Source organism: Oncorhynchus tshawytscha, linkage group LG12 (assembly GCF_018296145.1).
Source record: "Oncorhynchus tshawytscha isolate Ot180627B linkage group LG12, Otsh_v2.0, whole genome shotgun sequence".
In the NCBI taxonomy this organism is placed as follows: domain Eukaryota; kingdom Metazoa; phylum Chordata; class Actinopteri; order Salmoniformes; family Salmonidae; genus Oncorhynchus; species Oncorhynchus tshawytscha.
The window spans coordinates 36,886,887-36,909,228 of NC_056440.1; the positions used below are offsets into that span (position 1 = coordinate 36,886,887).

Consider the following 22,342-nt stretch of genomic DNA (forward strand, 5'->3'; position numbering starts at 1 on the left):
ATGTGTTGCTGTGATAAGAAGGATCCTACTGCTCTATATCAGCTCATGTTTTGATTACAAATGGACCTACTCACCAAACACATTTCATTAAGTGGCAACTACTCATACAAGGTAGTAAGAAAGAACGCCACTTTAGAGCCGAGGAGCTCTTTACATCTCTGCATGGAATCTCAGAGTGTGTTTAAACTGTTATGGTGTCATCAAGGTATCTATATTGGTGACTGCTTAGTGACCATACGGTACCACCCTCCATCCCCACTTTGTTTGTCTACAGCACTGCCTCTAGTATCTATCACTCTCCCCTAGCCACTCTGACAGACAGCCAGGCGTGTTGATGTTGATCGATGGACATTATTCTCCCTGCATGCCCCGGGCCTCATTCTGCCTGTCATGTCAATGTGATCCACCGACTCATTGTGAATGAACCGTACCGCCACCGTGATGTGTCATCGACACACTGTTTGTGCGGTGTTGCTTCCTTGAATCTCACAACCACGTGTCACCATTCCATCTCCCTTCAGACGTTCCACATCTGTCAGATGTCCTCTGTCTGTTGGAAACGTCTGCTAGTACACAGGAAACACACTCTTACCTGTGCCACCAAAACAAGTGGCAGGAGTGTCTTTTTGGCAAACAAAACCTGAGTTTTAGGAACATTGCCTTGAAAAAATGAAAGTCATTTTGCAACCCATTCATCCTTGAAGAAGTGTCATTATGGCCGAGATTGTCATTTGGCGAGTTCCTTTTCTAGTCGAATCAGTTCCTCACACTTTCACAATAGCATTCGACTGTCTGTCATTGACAGACTAGTACAGTCAATGACAACCATCTCAATTTCATACATCATAGGCCTATTCCCATTCACCGTGTCGTAATTGTTTAGATTGTACCTGTCATATTTTCTATGTGTGGGAAGACGCCATAATTGTGCTCTTTATCTTGTTTTTTCCCCTTTACTGTTTTCCCCCGTCAGACCGCCACAAGGTGTGCCCAGGTGGGGACCCCCCTCTCCCCTCTACCCCTCTTTCTTCTGCTTAGGCCAGGATCATATCACTAAACCTGTATGAGTAAAGGGTTTCCTTTACAGTCCAGGAGCCTTTGCCATGTCACTCTGATAGCTTTCAATAGAAACCTCTCTTTCTCTTTCTGGGTGTTCAAATCCAATTTGATTTGTCACATGAGCCGAATAGAACAGGTGTAGACCTTACAGTGAAACGCTTTACTTACAAGCTCCTAACCGACAGTTCAGTAAAAAAAAAAAAAGATGAATAAAAATAAGAAATAAAAGTAGCACGTAATTAAAGAGCACTCTCCAATCTTACTGTAAATGGATGCTCAAGTAAAACGTGTTCATAATTGATGATTGGGCCAAATCCCAGCATCAGCACTAACTATGCTGGCCATTCTAATCATTATGTACAGCAGACTCTTTGTGTTCATTTTCAAGCTTCTATGGACCAAGTCAAATACTCTGAGCTATTATAACACACATTCGTGTTTATTCTGTTAAACTAGGAGTTCAAGCATAGCCATGTCAGTGCCTATATTAAAACATAATACAGTCTTGTTCCACACTGACAGAGAGAGAACTACAGATGTAGGATCTTAATTTGATCACCCTGTTGCAGGAGAACCTTCCTGCAATGCAGGATATTTTAAACTTGTAGTGTATTTGATGATTAAAAAGGTTTCTGAAGTTTGTAATTTCCCCTTTGAAATTTCAGACCTGATTTTCCCTAACGAAAATGTACCAACCGTTACAAAAAATGTCCATGAATTATAATCCACATAATAATTCAAATTTCCTGTTGCTGCAGGGATTATTTTCCTGCTGTAGCAAAATGGGTCAAATCAAGATCCTACATCTGTAGGACTACCTTTAGAGTAGTAGTAAAAATAGCCAGTGCTCAGACAGGACGCTTTGTTCTCCTTCCAGGGAGATGACATATGGGACACGTCAGCCACCTGTACCTGAGAATGATGTCCTCATTACACATTTAACCACTGTCTTGGCGTCTCATAGCTCTGTCACCGTCCAGCCCCTGTAGAAAACTCAAAGCGCTCGCAATGAAACTCCCAAGTCACATGTTTTTCTCCAAGCTGGTCAAGCGTCCTTTGAAAGCTATCAGAATGTCATGTGTGGTTTAACATGTGTGAGTGTTTTGTGATCTCAAACCACGGGCTCTACTTACTGTGAAAAAAAGCATGCTGGACTAATGCGTATCAGAGCATGAATGTTGCATGCTGCTGTGGTAGAGTAGAGCTGTAACGGAGGCTGTGGGAGGGAGGAACCTCAGCGTCATATCACATGTCCATGCTGTGTTGGGCATACCAGCCAGGGTTACAACATGGCCAGTGTTACAACATCCCACTTGGGTGTGTGTGTGTGTGTGTGTGTGTGTGTGTGTGTGTGTGTGATGGCAGCTGACAGCAGACAGAGGGGGGAGGCAGGGCAGAGTAGAGGAAAATGAAGGGTGCTGGCAGATTTGTTTCTCTCTGTTGCCATTTGCCTCCTCCTGGACTGTCTTGTTAGTGCCATGTTAATCATCTTCACCAGATGCTGCAATCTTTACAAGTTCGTCTTTATCTCTCAGTTGAAAATGAGTGACTGCTATGGTAGGATTTACTTTGACAAGAGGCGTTCACCTTTTCAGAGAAATCTCTCTAGATTTGAGACAGAGATGTGATTGAGTGACATGGGTGCTGGAACATTTTACATTGTGATAGAAACGTTGTTGACTGTACTGTATGTTGAATAGGTCTATTTCTATAGCATTTATTAATGTGAAGTGTCACGTAGTATCTTTGACTGGTTATTTATGTGTTGCCGACTGTTTATTGGAGTCATTCAAATCCACGATTCACCAATGGGATGATTGACCTTAAATACATGACCATTTTGTGTACTGTACATTGGTCAATTATTTTACATTTGATATAACATGCAGTATTTTGTATCACTTCGTTGTATTTGATTTGGAGATGCCTGTGTTGCGAGTCACTTGTATTGCTATTCTCACAGCTCCCCAAGGTGATGATTCAGCATGAGCTCTTCTGAGTCTGTAGGGAACATTAATATACACAGAGGCTTAATGGGATTCTGATTCTGAAAAGATGTTCTGTTTTTCTGCCCATTGTATCTGAGAAAGTCTATTACATCTTTCGTTCCTGTATTTCCCCGTGAGTCATAATACTCTACACTGACATCCTTTCATCTTTTCGTCTGTCAGTCTCACCATCTCAGCTTAACGAGCAGGATTTGTGTATGAAAACAGCATTGGTTCCTTTAAAAGAAATGTCACAGTTTATTATTTTTTGCCACTGGATATGGGTTCTTCTGCAGAAACCTGATGCACAGTCTGTAGTGCGAGCGTACTCTATTTATTTTTTGGGTGCTATTTGCATGGAGAAATATGTGTTGAGTTGTAACTCTCAGAGAAGGTGTATTGCTGAGGGATAACTACTCTGCATGCTATACATCCACAAACTGTCCAATTCGCTCATGTAATCCAGGATTACATGCTACAGTACACCTATCTGAATGGTCTGGAGAGGCATGAGCCTACAGTGAGATTACTAATCCATTCTCAGTTGGGGCTGGGTGGTTGGTTCTCACAAACAATTATCTGTACCAAGGGTATCTACAGCTTTGACAAAAAAAACGTTTACCTCAATTATTATTCTGTTGTATTTTTCAAACACAAATCATTTTGGAAGTATTATTAGAAATGCAATGTCTTTAGTAGTGGGAGATGGTAATGTAAATAACAAACGTTCTCCTAACCCCATTTCCTTAGATTGTAAGAACATTTCCATTCACGTTCGGTAAAGACCGTCAGAGAGCATTCTTCAAATGCTTTCTGTTTCTTAGTCTAAACCTTTCCATTCATGAAACTTGTAGAAGCAACAGTGATTCATCAACAAGCTTTTGACTTTTGTCACGAGTGGTTTGCCTCTTTTTTAATGCAATTGTTTTAATGCAATTGTTGTTCTTAGCCGTTTCTGAATACAAGGTTTACTGTCTAACTTAGTGTTTTTCTTGTGCAGAGGGTCCAAAGGAAAGGACATCAGCACCATCAAGTCCCTCAGAGTTCTGCGAGTCTTACGGCCCCTCAAGACCATCAAACGCCTACCCAAGCTGAAGGTACGGAAGAGGACTTTATCTGACCTGTACACTACACGTGTATTCACTGGTGTTGACTTATTGATGAGTGTTGTCAGGACAGAGTCATCAGCGTGTACTGTATCTAACCCAGCCCCATGTTTCTCTGTGTGTGTGCGTGTGTGCGTGTGTGTGTGTGTGTGCGTGTGTGTGCGTGTGTGTGCGTGTGTGTGCGCGTGTGTGTGTGCGCATGTGTGCGCGTGTGTGTGTTTGTGCGCGTGTGTGTGCGCGTGTGCGTGTGTGTGTGTGTGTCCTCTCTCAGGCTGTGTTTGACTGTGTGGTCAACTCCCTGAAGAACGTGTTCAACATCCTCATAGTCTACATGCTCTTCATGTTCATCTTCGCTGTCATCGCCGTGCAGCTGTTCAAGGGAAAGTTCTTCTACTGCACCGACGAGTCCAAGAGCCTGGAGAAAGACTGCAGGTAGGTTTACAGTACAGTACACTGAGCAAGCCTGGCACAAGAAGAAAGGGCATTTTGAAATTAACAGGAGAAGGCAGATGAGCAAAGTTGGCACCAAGGCACTGGGCCCAACATTGATATAGCAAACCATGGAATAACGGTAACAGCTCTAGAGATGGCGGCCCCTCCAGGGCAGCTGTGGTGGTACGGCCCAGGGGCTCTATTTTTGACTGGATTTAAGGAGGCAAACGCACCGTCGTTTCCAATTTCGTTATGTAAAAACTGGCGCATTTGCCAGTACGTCAGGTTTGACAAATTACCTGTCTAACATCAGCTGGCTTGTGCTGAGGTGGGAGGGGTGGAAATATTGGAGGTCTGTTCTTGAAAATGTGCGCCAATATGGCAATTTCAGTGAGCACAACTAGGACTATTTAAGACCAAGCGCTGGTCTTCGGGGTTACTCACTTGGTTATGATTTTGCCAACGGTGGCGCACACAGTTGCTTTATTTATGTACATCACAAATGTTTTGTTAAAATATCACAAGCAGCAAAACAGTCAACAGACATTCCGCTTTTTTTAATGTATATTGGACATTATTTTTGTCCAACTTCTGTGAAATGTTTGGACTCATTATGTGTGATGCCCATTTCATGAAAGGTGTCAGTGACTTGTAGGAAGCCTGTTTAGGAACGTCAAGTTATTTTAAAAGACTAATTATTGTTTTTCATTGATCATTTTGTCAAAAAAAATACATCTTCCACTTATCTCTGTTGGATCTAACTGTCTTATCGCGGGATTTGCGATCACTGTCCGTGGTGCTGAATCCACTTGTAGGCTATATTTGCCTGTTTGTTTGTTTACCTTTCATGTGGCAAAGTGATTACTGGCCATATCAACACAGATGGTAGGCATTAGCTATATATATTTAAGAGCAGTAACGGTGAGTTGATTACAGTACCAGTCAAAAGTTTGGACACAACTACTCATTCCAGGGTTTTTCTTTCCTTTTACAGTTTTCTACATTGTAGAACAATAGTGAAGACATCAAAACTATTAAATAACACATATGGAATCATGTAGTAACCAAAACAAAAAAAGTTTATATTTGTGATTCTTCAAAGTTGCCACCCTTTGCCTTGATGACAGCTTTGCACAGTTCTTTGCAGGCCAGTCATCCGCCAAACTCAGATTCGTCCATCGGACTGCCAGATTGTGAAGGGTGATCATCACTCTAAAGAACGCGTTTCCACTGCTCCAGAGTGCAATGGCGGCAAGCTTTACACCACTCCAGCCAACGCTTGGCATTGCGCATGGTGATCTTAGGCTTGTGTGCGGCTGCTCGGCCATGGAAACCCATTTCGTGAAGCTCCCGACAAACAGTTATTGTGCTGACATTGCTTCCAGAGGCAGCTTGGAACTCGGTAGTGAGTTTTGCAACCGAGGACAGATGATTTTTACGCGCTACGCTTGTGTGGCCTACTACTTTGCAGCTGAGCCGTTGTTGCTCCTAGGCGTATCCACTTCACAATAACAGCACTTACAGTTGACCGGGGCAGCTCTAGCAGGGCAAAAATTTGACGAACTGACTTGTTGGAAAGGTGGCATCCTATGACGGTGAGTCACTGAGCTATTTAGTAAGGCCATTCTACTGCCAATGTTTGTCTATGGAGATTGCATGGCTGTGTGCTCGATTTTATACACCTGTCAACAACGGGTGTGGCTGAAATAACCGTATCGATTCATTTGAAGGGGTGTCCACATACTGCTGTATATATGCTGCATTTTCCCCCATAGAGAGAAGAACAGCCCAGTGCTGCGTTGAAGACAATTGCATTAATTATGTGTTTTTGTTTGGGTATCTTATTGATTTGTCACATGGACAGTGTCTTGTCAACCTAATCAAAGGAGTATCTGAATATTCATATTCCTGTATGTGTTCGTGTGCAATAAGTTGTTCTCTCTCTCTCTCTCTCTCTCTCTCTCTCTCTCTCTCTCTTTTAAACAGAGGTAATTTCCTGGACTATGATAAAGATGAGGTGGCCGCCCAGCCTCGGGTGTGGAAGAAGTATGAGTTCCACTATGACAACGTGCTTTGGGCCTTCCTCACTCTCTTCACTGTGTCCACCGGAGAGGGCTGGCCTGAGTAAGTCCACTTTCCAGGCTCCTTTTCAGTAGCTTTATAGAGTTGAAGTCTTTGGTGGGGATATGTTCTGAGAATATGCTGTGGCTCTTTGACAGACTGACTGACTGACTGACTGACTGACAGACTGACAGACTGACAGACTGACAGACTGACAGACTGACTGACTGACAGACAGACAGACAGACAGACAGACAGACAGACAGACAGACAGACAGACAGACAGACAGACAGACAGACAGACAGACAGACAGACAGACAGTGAACAGCGAACAGCCCTGGGGATATGTTCTGAGAATGTGCTCTGGCCTGCAGACAGACATACAGACAGTATAACAGTATACAGACAGGAAGTAGAATGGGTAAACATGACATGGGATATGTACTGAGAATGTGCTGTGGTCTGGTGTCTCTCAGACATACAGAAAGACAGACAGACAGTAGAACAATAGGGTTTTTCTATAAACTAGGCTACCAGCGAGGATTTCCTACACTGGACAACTTGTTAGAGCTGTTGATAAGTCATTGATATCTGTCAATTTAGTTAATGTCATGATATTATTAAGATATAAGATACAGTTGAAGTCAGAAGTTTACATACACTTAGGTTGGAGTCATTAAAACTTGTTTTTCAACCAAAGGACCTTGTGAAGATGCTGGAGGAAGCAGGTACAAAGTATCTATATCCACAGTAAAACGAGTCCTATATCAACATAACCTGAAAGGCCGCTCAGCAAGGAAGAAGCCACTGCTCCAAAACCACCATAAAAAAGCCAGACTATGGTTTGCAACTGCACATGGGGACAAAGATTGTACTTTTTGGAGAAATATCCTCTGGTCTGATGAAACAAAAATAGAACTGTTTGGCTTTAATGGCCATCATTATGTTTGGAGGAAAAAGGGGGAAGCTTGCAAGTTGAAGAACACCATCCCAACCGTGATGCACAAGGGTGGCAGCATCATGTTGTGGGGGTGCTTTGCTGCAGGAGGGACTGGTGCACTTCACAAAATAGATGGCCTACAAACCTGACTCAGTTACACAATTTCTGTCAGGAGGAATGGGCCAAAATTCACCCAACTTATTGTGGGAAGCTTGTAGAAGGCTACCCAAAATGTTTGACTCAAGTTAAACAATTTAAAGCAATACTTCCAAATACTAAATTGAGAGCATGTAAACTTCTGACCCACTGGGAATGTGATGAAATAAATAAAAGCTGAAATAAATAATTATCTCTACTATTATTCTGACATTTCACATTCTTAAAATAAAGTGGTGATCCTAACTGTCCTAAGACAGGGGATTTTTACTCTGATTTAATGTCAGGAATTGTGCTAAACTGAGTTCAAATGTATTTGGCTATGGTGTATGTAAACTTCCGACTTCAACTGTACAGAATATTCAATCAAATTCAGGAGTTGATTAAAACCTATGTTTAACTCTTTATCATGATTATTGTCTTTACGGATTTGTCCAAAGTCATGTGACATAAAACATAACTTTTCTGTCCAGTATAAATGGTCATTATATCATATATCAAGCATTAACCATTAAGCATTAATCCTGTCTCCTTATGTTATGGGGTGAAAACAGCTTTCATGGGCACAGAAAACCAAAATAATGTATGCATTGCAAAATCAAATGCTTCTAACCAAAAGAGTCCCCTTTACCTTGATACGTAAAACTTAAATCATTTTCAATAATTATGCATCATACTTGTTGGATGCCATTTGGTGTCCAGCTGATTAGTTATGACGTAATATTTTTTATATTTTCACACATCATCATCTGATCAAGGAAGGAATTTTCCGAATAACAGGGAAGTGACGAACAGCTGTTGTGATAGTGCATGCGATGCAACAACAGCCCAAGTGCTGGAAAAAAAGGTGATCGCAAAGGAATGTCCAGAATATTCTGGTGTCTCGTTCGTTTTGCCCGTGAAAACCACTTTGCCTGGACCCACATTGGATCTAATGTCCCTAGCGAATTGATGGTGATCATCTGTTGTTGCCCATTTGATTTACAGCCAGTGTCTCGTTAGATCTAACAGAGAAAGCATCAAGGTATTGACTTCGTATTTTCACGTGTTTTTGTGCCTTCGGATTGGACACAGAGTCTACTACGTGATATTATTCTGGATACAATGACATCAAATTATACAGCCTGGTGGGCTTATTCACAACATGATCTGGTAATGAAATATCATGACAAATACATGTTGTTTTCCATGTTAACACCTGCAATTTTAAACAATACAAGGGGCTTGAAGTAGCCCTACTTGAACTTGAAATTGGAGCTCAGAAATTCAAGTACTGGAATAGGCATCCCTTGAAGATCTGACATCTTTGTTGGGGTAAAACCCAGTGCAAGTTATGAGGACATCATCTAATGTTGTCTTCAACTTGACTTTCCATACAAATCCTTCCATTATAAAAGGAACCAGTTTTTTGGTCACTTTCTCATTATAAAACAGCGATGGTGAGATTCAAATGGTGAGATTAATGCTGCCGCTGTTCATGGCTTTGTTATGTTTGCCTGCGTCGGCCACAAAGGATAGGAGAAAAATCACCATGCATGCATCCAATTTCTTTAGTCAGGCAAGTCCACATTATTCTCACATATTTTAGAATGTAATAATAACTTGAATATCAATGCATTGGCAAGGCCATAGAAAGGCATTATTCTTCAAGTGGTAAAGGCCTACACTTTTATTCATGCTTTTTTGGGGGTGTTCTATATTAGGCCCTATATGTTCTTTATAATTATAAAATTGTTTAACATTGCGGTCCTTGAAAATTACAATTAAGTGCTTGAAAAAGAGAGTCCTTGAATTTCATTTGCCATTGTCTGTATGAACCCTGCTTAAAGGATGTATAGTCCTGGGCCTATGATGTTGAATAGGAGGAGTTATGGTTCAATTTGCATACATTCACTTTTATTCATCTAAGTGCGCATGTGGAACTGCATGAAAACCCTTTTTATTTCTGTTTCAAACCATTTTAAAACATTTATCCCAATGTCACACATTGGCCCCATTAATTATAGAAAGACCCAGTACTAGAACATTAGAGGGTGAACAAGCCTGCCCTGGGGATATGTTCTGAGAATGTGCTGTGCTAGTCTCTGTAATTGTCTTTAATATCGTATTCAAGCAAAGTGCGCAGGCATGTCGGGTCAGCACACCAGAGAGGGTTGTCTGTGCAATTTCCGGCATGTTCATAATTCTCCTTCTTATTCCGGATCCTCTGTCCTCCTCAATGAAATCATTGAATTAGCTATGTTATTAAATAATCCAGTGATGCATGATATGTAAAAATGATGGACTGGTGAGTCATTTAGGTCAGGGTAGAAGTCCATTAAATAAGACTCAGTCCTCATAACCTGGAGGGCTAAGTGGCTAGGCTCTCTCTCTCTCAGTTGGGCTATTACTGAAAGGAATATTTTAGCGCGGCTGATGAAAATGGACCTTTCTATCATCAACATTAAACATTAATCACATGCCTATTACATTTTAACAAAAGCTTTTAATTGACTATGTCCCTAATTTTAGAAATGTTTCGTTTCCAGTTAGGTCTTAGTCATATTGTAGTTGCTGTAGGAAACTTGTTGTAGTAGTTTAACTACATTTGGCTGCTGTGGTGAGTGGTTCCATATACTGACAGCATGGTTCCTGTGTTCCTCTCCAGTGTTCTGAAGCACTCTGTGGACGCTACCTCTGAGGACCAGGGTCCCAGTCCAGGCTACCGTATAGAGATCTCCATCTTCTACGTGGTCTACTTTGTGGTCTTCCCCTTCTTCTTCGTCAACATCTTTGTGGCCTTGATCATCATTACCTTCCAGGAGCAGGGAGACAAGGCCATGTCAGAGTGCAGCCTGGAGAAAAATGAGGTACAGTACACTCTTCAAAAAAAAAAGGTGCTATCTAGAACCAAAAAGGGTTCTTCTTCTGTCCACATAGGAGAACCATTTGAATAACCCCTTTTTTGTTCAAGGTAGAACCCTTTTGTAGAGTCCTTTCCACACAGGGTTCTACATGGAACCAAAAAGGGTTCTACCCAGCACCAAAAAGGGTTCTCCTATGGGGACAGCCTTTTGGAACCTTTTTTTCTAAGAGTTTACGGAACAGGAAGTAAGGGAAAGGAATAACAATTAATATTTCTTCAATGGTCCCTCTCTCCATTTGTGATTTGTTGGTCATCAGCTCACTATGCTTACTATGCTCTGTAGATGTTGCCAATCATAATGCCAAACCCTTTCATTAGGCTGAGTACTCAGTGCAGGAACAGTCTCTCTCACTGCTGTTGTTGTTGATGCTGGGTTCAGTTGTGCGTGTTGAGGCAGTGAGGCTGCAGTGGAGCCTACAGTACAGTCTCCCAGCTGAGGGCCAGTGTGACAGGTCCACAGGTCCACGATTGATTCTGGAGCCCCATCTGTGGTTCCATAGGCAGACACAAAGCCAGCGAGCCGTCCCCGTCCCCCCTACCTCATGTCTACCGGGACCCCATTAGGCAACCATAGTAGATATATCTCCGTCAGTTCCTATTCTAAACTAAAACAACATATGATTCCCTGTGTCTGTTTGTATGCTATCCTAAGACGACTCAACTGTGCACAGATAGATAAACACTGAATATACAAAACATTAAGAACACCTGCTCTTTCCATGACACAGACTGACAAGGTGAATCCAGGTGAAAGTTATGATCCCTTATTGATGTCACTTGTTAAATCCACTTCAATCAGTGTAGATGAAGGGGATGAGACAGGTTAAAGAAGGATTTGTAAGCCTTGAAACAGTTTAGACATGGATAGTGTATGTGTGCCATTCAGAGGGTGACTGGGCAAGACAAAAGATTTAAGTGCCTTTGAATGGGGTATGGTGGTAGGTGCCAGGCGCACTGATTTGTGTCAAGAACTGCAACACTGCTGGGTTTTTAATGCTCAACAGTTTCCCGTGTGCATCAAGAAGGGTCCACCACCCAAAGGACATCCGGCCAACTTGACACAACTGTGGGAAGCATTGGAGTCAACATGGGCCAGCATCCCTGTGGAATGCTTTCATTACACAGTCCATGCCCCAACAAATTGAGGCTGTTCTGAGGGCAAAAGGGGAGTGGGGGGACTCAATATTAGGAAGGTGTTCCTAGTGTTTGGTGTACTCAGTGTATGTCCCCTCTGTCTGTGTCTGTCAGTATGCTGAACTAACTTGACTCTCATAACTGAAACCAGAACATAGCCAGGAGGAGCCAGCCACGTATTCATCCTCTGGATTCACACATCTCCACTGCACTTGGCTCTGATAGACTCTGCTTGCTGTCTAGTTAGATATTGGTGGTTTTCTGCACAGTATTTACCTCTGAGAAGCTTTTCCCCTTTAGTTGATGATACAGATGCAATGGTCCTAATGAAGGCAATGCTTGAAAGAGTAACGGATTAACGACTGATGATGGTGCTGATGACCATGATGATGATAATGAGGAAATGGGTGGCGATTATGAAAGAGAACATTGGATGTAAGTGTTCATTTCCATCTCGTTCTTTTCAGAGAGCCTGCATTGACTTTGCCATCAACGCCAAGCAGATGACACGTTACATGCCAGAGAACGTGCAGTCCTTCCAGTACCGGATGTGGAAGTTTGTGGTGTCACCTCCGTTTGAGTACTCCATTATGATCATGATCGCCCTGAACACCGTGGTGCTCATGATGAAGGTTAGTACAGTCTGGCTCATTCACCAGAAAATATAGTAGGATCATTCAATTAAATTCATATGGTTTTATTGGAATGGGAAACATATGTTTACATTGCCAAAGAAAGTGAAATAGATAAACAAAAGTGAAATAAACAATAAAAAATGAACGAACAATAAACCTTATACTCACAAAAGTTTCAAAGGAATAGAGACATTTCAAATGTAATTTTATGGCTATGTATGGTGTTATAACGATGTGCAAATAGTTAAAGTAAAAAAATGAAAATAAATAAACATAAATATGGGTTGTATTTACAATGGTGTTTTTTTATTATTAGCATTTTTTTAACCCCTTTTTTCCCCCAATTTCGTGATTACGATCTTGTCTCATCACTACAACTTATCAACGGGTGAGTTGGGGAGTTGCAGTGTCCTCCGAATGTTGATGTTGCAGTGTCCTCCGAAACATGACTCACCAAGCCACGCTTCTTAACACCTGCTCGCTTAACCCAGAAGGGAAGCCAGCTGCACCAATGTGTCGGAGGAAACACTGTACAACTGACGACCGTGGTCAGCCTGCAGATGCCCGGCCCGCCACAAGGAGCCACTAGAGCGCGATGAGCCAAGTAAAGCCCCCGCTGGCAAAACCCTTCCCTAACCCGGACGACACTGGGCCAATTGTGCGCCGCCCTATGGGACTCCCGGTCACGGCCAGTTGTGACCGGGATCGAACCCAGGCTGTAGTGACGCCGCAACACTGCGATGCAGTGCCTTAGACCGCTGTGCCACTCGAGAGGCCTTTACAATGGTGTTTATTCTTCACTGGTTTCTCCTTTCTGCACCAGTTCCATGGAGCTCCAGACTTCTACGAGGCCATGTTGAAGCACTTCAACATCGTCTTCACTGCCCTCTTCTCTCTGGAATGCATTCTGAAGATCATTGCCTTCGGTCCGCTGGTGGGTTTATCATCCTTCCTGTTTAGCTGCACGCTATCAATATGGCAAAAGTGATCAATGATTTGATACTTATTGAATTCATGCACTGCATGTCTTGAGTCTGTGAGTGATATTCAATCCCTCTTGTTCCAGAATTACCTGAAGGATGCCTGGAACGTGTTTGACTTTGTGACAGTGCTGGGAAGTATAACTGACATTGTGGTCACAGAAATCAATGTAAGTTAAGAGTCCAGCACAGCACAAACCGTGTTTCTTCCACTCTCCTCTATATACATTACACTACTTGCTAATGAGGCAGAATTGTATGATTGACATGCAGAGACCTACAATGTGGGCCTGCCCTGTACACAGGCTAAATAGCTATCTCAGCCATGATGCCTTGGCTCCAGTCCAGGACTGATAGCAGAGACAAAGAGGGGGAAAGAGAAAGTTTGTGAACAGCTGCATGTTAACACTATTGATTCATCACTGATGTCTGATATGGGATCTGATAACGTGAGGCAATTCAGAGTCAGAGTCCAGCTGAGTGCAACAGTTTGTGTGTGTGTGTGTGTGTGTGTGTGTGTGTGTGTGTGTGTGTGTGTGTGTGTGTGTCATTATTGTCAACTGAGCACTATGTGAATCACTCAACATGTTTCTCTCACGTCCTGTAGTAGTTGTTTATTGTTGTTCTATACTCATATTGATACAGTATCTGTCCAGTATCCAACAGTATCTGTCCAGATGTCTGTATCATTGTCCAATGCATTGACTGATTTAAGTGTGTGTTCTGAGCTTTTACTGGCTTTCTGTATGTCATTACTGTTTCTATTTTTCTTACTTTTCCTTGTTCCTCCCTGTCCCTGTCCCTCTCCCTGTCCCTGTCCCTCTCCCTTTCCCTGTCCCTGTCCCTCTCCCTGTCCCTGTCCCTGTCCCTCTCCCTTTCCCTGTCCCTCTCTCTGCATTGTCCTCTTGTTTAATGTATTCACTGATGTGCCCACATTCTGCTACGGTTAAACAACTGCTCTTATAGACAACGGTGAGTGACTACACTTCCTGTCTCATTGCTCTTTCTCATTCCCTTCTTTACACAAGCTACAGCACTGTGTGAACTGGTCTGTATGTATGTATTGTTTGGCCTCCTTTAGCAAGCTGAACCAGGACCAGCCAAATACAATCATGTCGTTTTATCTGCATCATCGTCATATGTAAGTCATATTTTGATTGTCTCCTGTGAAAAGGGTGTAATGTTGACTGTGTTCTTGTCTCTGGTCCTGCAGGACCGGCTGTTGAATCTGAGTTTTCTGAGGCTGTTCAGAGCAGCTCGTCTCATCAAGCTGCTGAGGCAGGGATACACCATCCGTATCCTGCTGTGGACCTTCGTCCAGTCCTTCAAGGTAACACACACACACACACAGTACACTGTATACATTACTTGCATTTAGAGCACTTTGCTGAACAGTGTTCTTGTCCTTCCAGGCCCTGCCCTATGTTTGCCTTCTGATAGCGATGCTGTTCTTCATTTATGCCATCATTGGTATGCAGGTGAGTGCTGCTTCCATTCTTTCCAAATATGAACATTTCCTTCCTGGACTCTCTTGAAAATGTTCTCTCAAAGTAATTGGTTTATACACGCCTACGGACTAAAATGGTGTGAAATTTAGTTTTTTATTAAATAAGAAAATATTTATGCAGTGTAAGGCAGAAACTGGCATGATCTGTGGGTATAATCGATCCCTTACTATACCAGGTGTTTGGAAACATTGAGCTCAACGAGGACACAGCCATCACTCACCACAACAACTTCCGCACTTTTCTTCAGGCCCTCATGCTGCTGTTCAGGTAAATACACCTTTTCCTTAGTCACTCTTTCCTCTGCTTTACGGAGCACCAACATTATTACAATGGCCCTCTCCCTCTCCCTTCCCCTACCTCTCCTGTAACTCTGTAAGCCAGGGGTTGTATGTAGCTAGCAACATCTTACGTCGCCCGAGTTGTACACTGTGACCATCTTCCACGATAACTTTGTTAGAGGTGTTCATTGTAATCTCAAAAGGTATTTTCGTCCGTCTGTCCACCCTTGTTTTCCAGGAGTGCCACAGGGGAGGCGTGGCATGAGATCATGCTGTCGTGTTTGAGTCACAGAGCCTGTGATGAGAGGTCAGGCAACCTGGGGAAGGAGTGTGGCAGTGACTTCGCCTACTTCTACTTTGTCTCCTTCATCTTCCTCTGCTCTTTCCTGGTTAGTACTGATGTCATCCAACATACACTGTAACTGTATTGATGTTCTGCTGATGTGCAGTAATAAGGGATGTTAACATTAGACAATGATCTGAATAAGATGGCGCTGAAGAGGATGGCTGACGTTTTACATTCTCCCTTTTTAACTTATTTTTTAAACTTATTTTGTACATAATGTTGCTGCTACCATCTCTTATGACCAAAAATAACTTCTGGACATCAGATCAGCGATTATTCACTTCGAACTGGAAGAAGCGTTTTCCTTTAAGGAAAAGGGGGCGAAGGTCGGGCTGCCTTCTGAGAATCCGTAGGCGAGCGAGTCAAATCCCACTGCCATCCGTTCTACTGGCTAACGTGCAATTATTGTAAAATAAAATTGATGACGTACGATTAAGATTATGCTACCAATGGGACATTAAAAACTGTAATATCTTATGTTTCACCGAGTTGTGGCTGAACGACGACACGGATAATATAGAGCTGGCAGGATTTTCCATGCACCGGTAGAACAGAAAAACTAAGTCTGGTAAGACGAGTGGTGGGGGGGTGTCAATAACAGGTGGTGCGCGATGTCTAATATTAAAGAAGTCTCGAGATATTGCTCGCCTGAGGTAGAGTACCTTATGATAAGCTGTAGACCACACTATCTACTAATAGAGTTCTCATCTATATTATTCGTAGCCATCTATTTACCACCACAGACCGATGCTGGCACTAAGACCGCACACAACCAACTCTATAAGGCCATAAGCAAACAAGAAAATGCTCATCCAGAAGCGATGCTCCTAGTGGCCGGGAACTTTAAAGCAGGCAAACTTAAATCAGTTTTACCACATTTTTACCAGCATGTGCAACCCCAGGAGAAAAAAACTATAGACAACCTTTACTCCACACACAGAGATGCAATACAAAGCTCGCCCCCACCCTACATTTGGCAAATCTGACCATAATTCTATCCTTCTGATTCCTGCTTACGAGCAAAAACTAAAGCAGGAAGTACCAGTGACTCGCTCAATACAGAAGTGGTCAGATGACACGGATGCTACGCTACAAGACTGTTTTGCTAGCACAGACTGGAATATGTTCCAGGATTCATCTAATGGCATTGAGGAATACACCACCTCAGTCATCGGCTTCATCAACAAGTGCATCGACGACGTCGTCCCAACAGTGACTGTACGTACATATTCCAGCCAGAAGCCATGGATTACAGGCAACATCCGCATTGAGCTAAAGGTTAGAGCTGCCGCTTTCAAGAAGCAGGACACTAATCCGGATACTTTTAAGAATTCCCACTATGCCCTCAGACGAACCATCAATCAATACAGGATTAAGATTGAATCCTACTACACCGGCTCTTACGTTCTTCGGATGTGGCAGGGCTTGAAAAATATTACGGACTACAAAGGGAAACCCAGACGTGAGCTGCCTGTTGACGCGAGCCTACCAGACGAGATAAATGCCTTTTTATGCTCGCTTCGAGGCAAGCAACACTGAAGCATGCACGAGAGCACCAGCTGTTCTGGATGACTGTGATAATGCTCTCGGTAGCCAATGTGAGCAGGACCTTTAAACAGGTCAACATTCACAAAGCTGCAGGGCCAGACGGAAAACCAGGGCGTGTACTCAAAGCATGCGTGGACCAACTGGCAAGTGTCTTCACTGACATTTTCAACCTCTCTCTGACCAAGTCTGTAATACCAACATGCTTCAAGCTGACCACCATAGTCCCTGTGCCCAAGGAAGCAAAGGCAACCTGCCTAAATGATTACCGCCCCATAGCACTCACATCAGTAACCATGAAGTGCTTTGAAAGGCTGGTCGTGGCTCACATCAACAGCATCCTCCTGGATACCCTAGACCAGGCCTGGGCAACTCCAGTCCTGGGGGCCTGATTGGTGTGACACTTTTTCCCCAGCTAACACACCTGACTCCAATAGTCAACTAATCATGATCTTCAGTTCAAAATGCAGTTAGTTTAAATCAGGTGTGTTTGCAAGGGATGGGTGAAAAGTGTGACACCAATCAGGCCCCCGAGGACTGGAATTGCCTAGGCCTGCCCTAGACCCACTCCAATTTGCATACCGCCCCAACAGATCCACAGATGATGAAATCTCAATAGCACTCCACACTGCCCTTTCCCACCTGGACAAAAGGAACACCTATGTGAGAATGCTGTTCATTGACTACAGCTCAGCGTTCAACACCAGAGTGCCCACGAAGCTCATCACTAAGCTAAGGACCCTGAGACTAAACACCTCCCTCTGCAGCTGGATCCTGGACTTCCTGACGGGCCACCCCCTAGGTGGTAAGGGTAGGCACAACACTTCTGCCACACTGATCCTCAACACAGGGGCCCCTTAGGGGTGTGTACTTTGTCCCCTCCTGTACTCCCTGTTCACTCACGACTGCGTGGCCAAGCATGACTCCAACACCATCATTAAGTTTACTGACGACACAACAGTGGTAGGCCTGATCACCGACAACGATGAGACAGCATATAGGGAGGAGGTCAGAGAACTGGCAGTGTGGTGCCAGGACAACAACCTCTCCCTCAATGTGAGCAAGACTAAGGAGCTGATCGTGGCCGAACAGGCCCACATTAATATTGACGGGGCTGTAGTTGAGCGGGTCAAGAGTTTCACGTTCCTTGGTGTCCACATCACCACCTAACTATCATGGTCCAAACACACCAAGACAGTCGTGAAGAGGGCGAGACTGAAAAGGAGACTGAAAAGATTTGGCATGGGGTCCCCAGATCCTCAAAAAGTTCTACAGTTGCACCATCGAGAGCATCTTGACCGGTTGCATCACCACCTGGTATGGCAACTGCTCGGCATCTGACCATAAGGCGCTACATAGGGTAGTGCATACGGTCCAGTACATCACTGGGGCCAAGCTTCCTGACATCCAGGACCTATACAATAGACGGTGTCAGAGGACAGCCCATAGAATTGTCAGAGACTCCAGTCACACAAGTCATAGACTGTTTTCTCTGCTACCGCACGGCAAGCGCTACTGGAGCGCCAAGTCTAGGACCAAAAGGCTCCTTCACAGCTTCTACCCCCAAGCCATAAAACTGCTGAACACTTAATCAAATGGCCACCGGACTATTTACATTGACCCCCTCCCCTCCATTTGTTTTGTACACTGCTGCTACTCACTGTTTATTATCTATGCATAGTCACTTCGTCCCTATCTACATGTACAAATTACCTCAACTAACCTGTACCCCCGCACACAGTCCCCCTGTATATAGCCACGTTTTTGTTATTTTATTGTGTTACTTTTTATAATTTTTTACTTTAGTTTATTTGGTAAATATTTTTTTAACTCTTCTTGAACTGCATTGTTAGTTAAGGGCTTGTAAGTAAGCATTTCACGGTAAGGTCTACACTCGGTGCATGTGACAAATAAAGTTGGATTTGATTTGAAACGTAGGACTAGGAGTTAGTGTTGTGCCAGCATACTGTGTCTATTCCCATAAATCCTTGTGAATCGTATCTTCCAGATGCTCAATCTGTTTGTGGCTGTCATCATGGATAACTTTGAGTACCTGACTCGAGACTCGTCTATACTGGGGCCTCATCATCTGGATGAGTTCATCCGTGTTTGGGCTGAGTACGACCCTGCTGCCTGGTATGTGTCCCTCTCCCTCCCTCCCTTCAGCCATCTGGCTGGCTGGTGCTCCTACTGTGCCTCTATGCCCAGTCAGAGAGATATCTAGTATTACAGCTGCTAGTATGGAGGGGACTGCCTAATCCCTGCCTGATACTTTGTGACTTGCTGACAATCCTCCATGTAGTGTCATGTAGAGGGTACGGTATGGTAACATACCTCCTAGTACCCTGTCAGCCCTCTGATGATCATTGTTCTCTTGAAGCTGTCCTGAAGTTGTTGTTTTTATATCTGCTTGTTCTTTTTGCAGCGGACGGATTCGCTATAACGATATGTACAACTTGTTACGAATTATCTCACCCCCTCTTGGCTTAGGGAAGAACTGCCCTAATAGGGTAGCGTACAAGGTTAGCAACCCCAGAACATTTCCTCCACTAGGGTGCTTTGTGTTCCTATGCCAAGAGACTTAAGTGAATGGCTGTGCACCAATGACTCGCCTACACACTAGCACCCGCCCTTCCAGACTGACTGGCTTTGGTTAATGATGCCAGACTGGAAACAAAGCTTTCAAAGCCATGTTAAACCCCAACTCTACCTGACATTGGAATCCCTATGTAATGCTTACTTTCTATATGATGTGTCGAGGTATGCAGTGAACACATTCTGGTTTGCACCTGTTCCGTCTCCTATCTATGTACAGTTAGATGAAACATTACGTTTGGATGTTTAGTCCTAAATTGATTCAGATCATGAACACGTCTGAATCGGATCAACGTCTTTACGTACTGTAATGTGTTTTTGGGATCCTAGACGTAAACGTTGTAAAGAGAAAGGAGGGCTTTAATTCATTAAGATTTTTTTTAAAGTCTGGCATTGAAACCTTTGTTTCCGTGCTTCTGGTGAACCCTCCCTGGATGTCTCTCAGCATGCAGAAGCCGTCATCCACACTACGTACAAAGCTGTCGTTCTCTCCCCATCAGCATCCTGTGTGTTCTTCTTCTCACTCTTCCAGACTCACTCTTCCATCCCATGTCTCCCCTCAGGGATCTGAGCAGCTCACTTCCTCCTGAGCTGAGTTCACCACCGCACCGATGCATCCCTGGTCCACCGTGGCCAAAGATGGCATCCATCTCCATGTCGCTACTGGAAATCTAAATAACACAGATTTCTGTTTTTGTTTTTTCCTATTCATTTTGGTTTCTTAAAAAAAAAACATTTTGTTCCTTTCCTCCTCTAACTTTCCATCCTTCTTTATTTGGCTTTTTGTTTCCTACTCTGTGAAGTGGCCGTATCAAGTACCTTGATATGTATCAGATGCTCCTCCACATGTCCCCACCCTTAGGTTTGGGAAAGAAATGTCCGCCAAGAGTCGCCTACAAGGTAGCCACTCCCTCTGCTCGACCTGTCTTCCCATTGGCTTGACCTCCAGCCAATCTCTGTGCTCTGCAGTGTTCCCTTGTTTCTTTAGTTTGTTTTGCTAACGCTCTGATCTCTTTGGTGTAGCCCCTTCCCTCCCCTTCTTTTTTTGGGCATAGCTACTTTATTTGGAGCAAGCTCAGCCTGTGAGGTGATGTCCACTAAGGCGGAGAGATAGACCATGAGACGCATACGGTATCCCCACTATGTGAAAACGTGTTACTAAGTATTTAGTAACATTTACAGTAGTGGGTGTCAAATTCCTTAGGATAATAAATACATAATAGGTTTTCATATAATCCCGTCTCTGTAATTGAAAGGGCAACCACCACTTTCCAACCTCATGTTATTATCTCCAGCACAATACCACTGTCTACATATGTGAAAACGCCACATTTCTACTTTCTGTAGAAAAATATATAAAGTTAAAAAGTTCTACCCGATGACATCATCAAAAGTTTCAAACATTTTTTAAAAATAATGACTTTCAAACACTGAGATTTGCGGTGACATGGGGAGGAAGAAAATACCCTCCCCGTCTGGCGAGAAACATGACAGTTTTTGGGGAACTTTCTTTTTAACCACAGATCACAGAAACGCAGCGTTTTCACCTATGTAGAACTGGTATGGTGCTGGAGATGGTGATTATGATGTTGAAAAGTGTCGGAATTGTCCTTTAATACATCCAACACAGCAGGCATGCGCAGATTAATTCATGGAAGAATATTTCGATTTAATTCTACAATACACACATATTCGACCAATCCAGGACTGTCCCCAGATTTAAATCCTTTACCAATCAATCTGTTTTATAGGAAAGGGGTTTAGTATTGCTCTCCCTTACCTTATCTCAGTCTATCCCCTGAGTTTACCCACTAGGGGTTTTTCGGTTTTGTGGGCCAGTGTGTGTGGCTTCTGTTGCTTTCCTGTGTGAGAAATATGTGTGCTTTACTCTCTGTCTTTCTATCTTTCATTCTCTCTCATCCTGTCTTTCACCTCTACTTTCTCTCTATGGATTTGTGTGCACATGTATGTGTGTGTGTCTCACCCCTCCCCTCCTCTCCTCTCCTCTCTCATCCTGTCTTTCACCTCTACTTTCTCTCTATGGATTTGTGTGCACATGTATGTGTGTGTGTCTCACCCCTCCCCTCCTCTCCTCTCTCATTCTGACTTCTGTCGTACTTTTGCACCGTAACTGATAGTAGAGGAATGCTTTTTGTGTTCAGGGGAGCTCAACTCTACCACAATAGCTTAAACATCAAACATAGTGCTCTGTATGCATATAGTGGTGTAGATTTCATCTCTTTTGATAAGCAGTCCAGGTTATTTGGAATGGACTCTGTGTGACACATGCTTTTTCTGTCGATGCTAGGCATTGGTTCTCAAGATGTTTATGACTTGAGCAGCGTCATACTTTTTTTTACCTCAGTTTGATTGTTGGTATAGCAACCACAGAGTGGAGCTCCTGAGATCTTTGAGGCACTTCCATGGTTATGCGTACATGCCCTTTCTCACTTTTATTTCGATCAATGTCAGTCTTGCACCGGTGCACTTTGACTTGCAGCATAGTGCATACTGTAGCCAATAGCAGTTGAATGTGAATGTTTAGTTTGTCTCCTCTTTGTACTCGTTGAGAAAGCTTTTTGTGTGCTGTAGGGGCCTCTGTGAACATTACCAGCAGCACACAGACTGGTTTCTCCTGATTGGCTGATGGTCTGGATGAAGTGTTAACAGTAG

The 22,342-nt window shown here is 43.4% G+C and overlaps 1 protein-coding gene across 2 annotated transcripts in view; it reads left to right on the forward strand.

Moving 5' to 3' along the window:
- Positions 1-22,342, forward strand: part of LOC112263104 (voltage-dependent N-type calcium channel subunit alpha-1B-like) — a 146,432-nt gene that overhangs the window by 104,047 nt on the left and 20,043 nt on the right. For both annotated transcript variants that reach the window (XM_042294885.1, XM_042294884.1), the window contains 13 exons: positions 4,048-4,144; positions 4,425-4,585; positions 6,572-6,709; positions 10,391-10,592; positions 12,250-12,414; positions 13,241-13,351; positions 13,484-13,567; positions 14,611-14,727; positions 14,810-14,875; positions 15,081-15,172; positions 15,422-15,572; positions 19,083-19,210; positions 20,473-20,569. In XM_042294885.1, the coding sequence (XP_042150819.1) occupies positions 4,048-4,144; positions 4,425-4,585; positions 6,572-6,709; positions 10,391-10,592; positions 12,250-12,414; positions 13,241-13,351; positions 13,484-13,567; positions 14,611-14,727; positions 14,810-14,875; positions 15,081-15,172; positions 15,422-15,572; positions 19,083-19,210; positions 20,473-20,569 (1,609 nt within the window). The remainder of the gene's footprint in view (positions 1-4,047; positions 4,145-4,424; positions 4,586-6,571; positions 6,710-10,390; positions 10,593-12,249; positions 12,415-13,240; positions 13,352-13,483; positions 13,568-14,610; positions 14,728-14,809; positions 14,876-15,080; positions 15,173-15,421; positions 15,573-19,082; positions 19,211-20,472; positions 20,570-22,342) is intronic.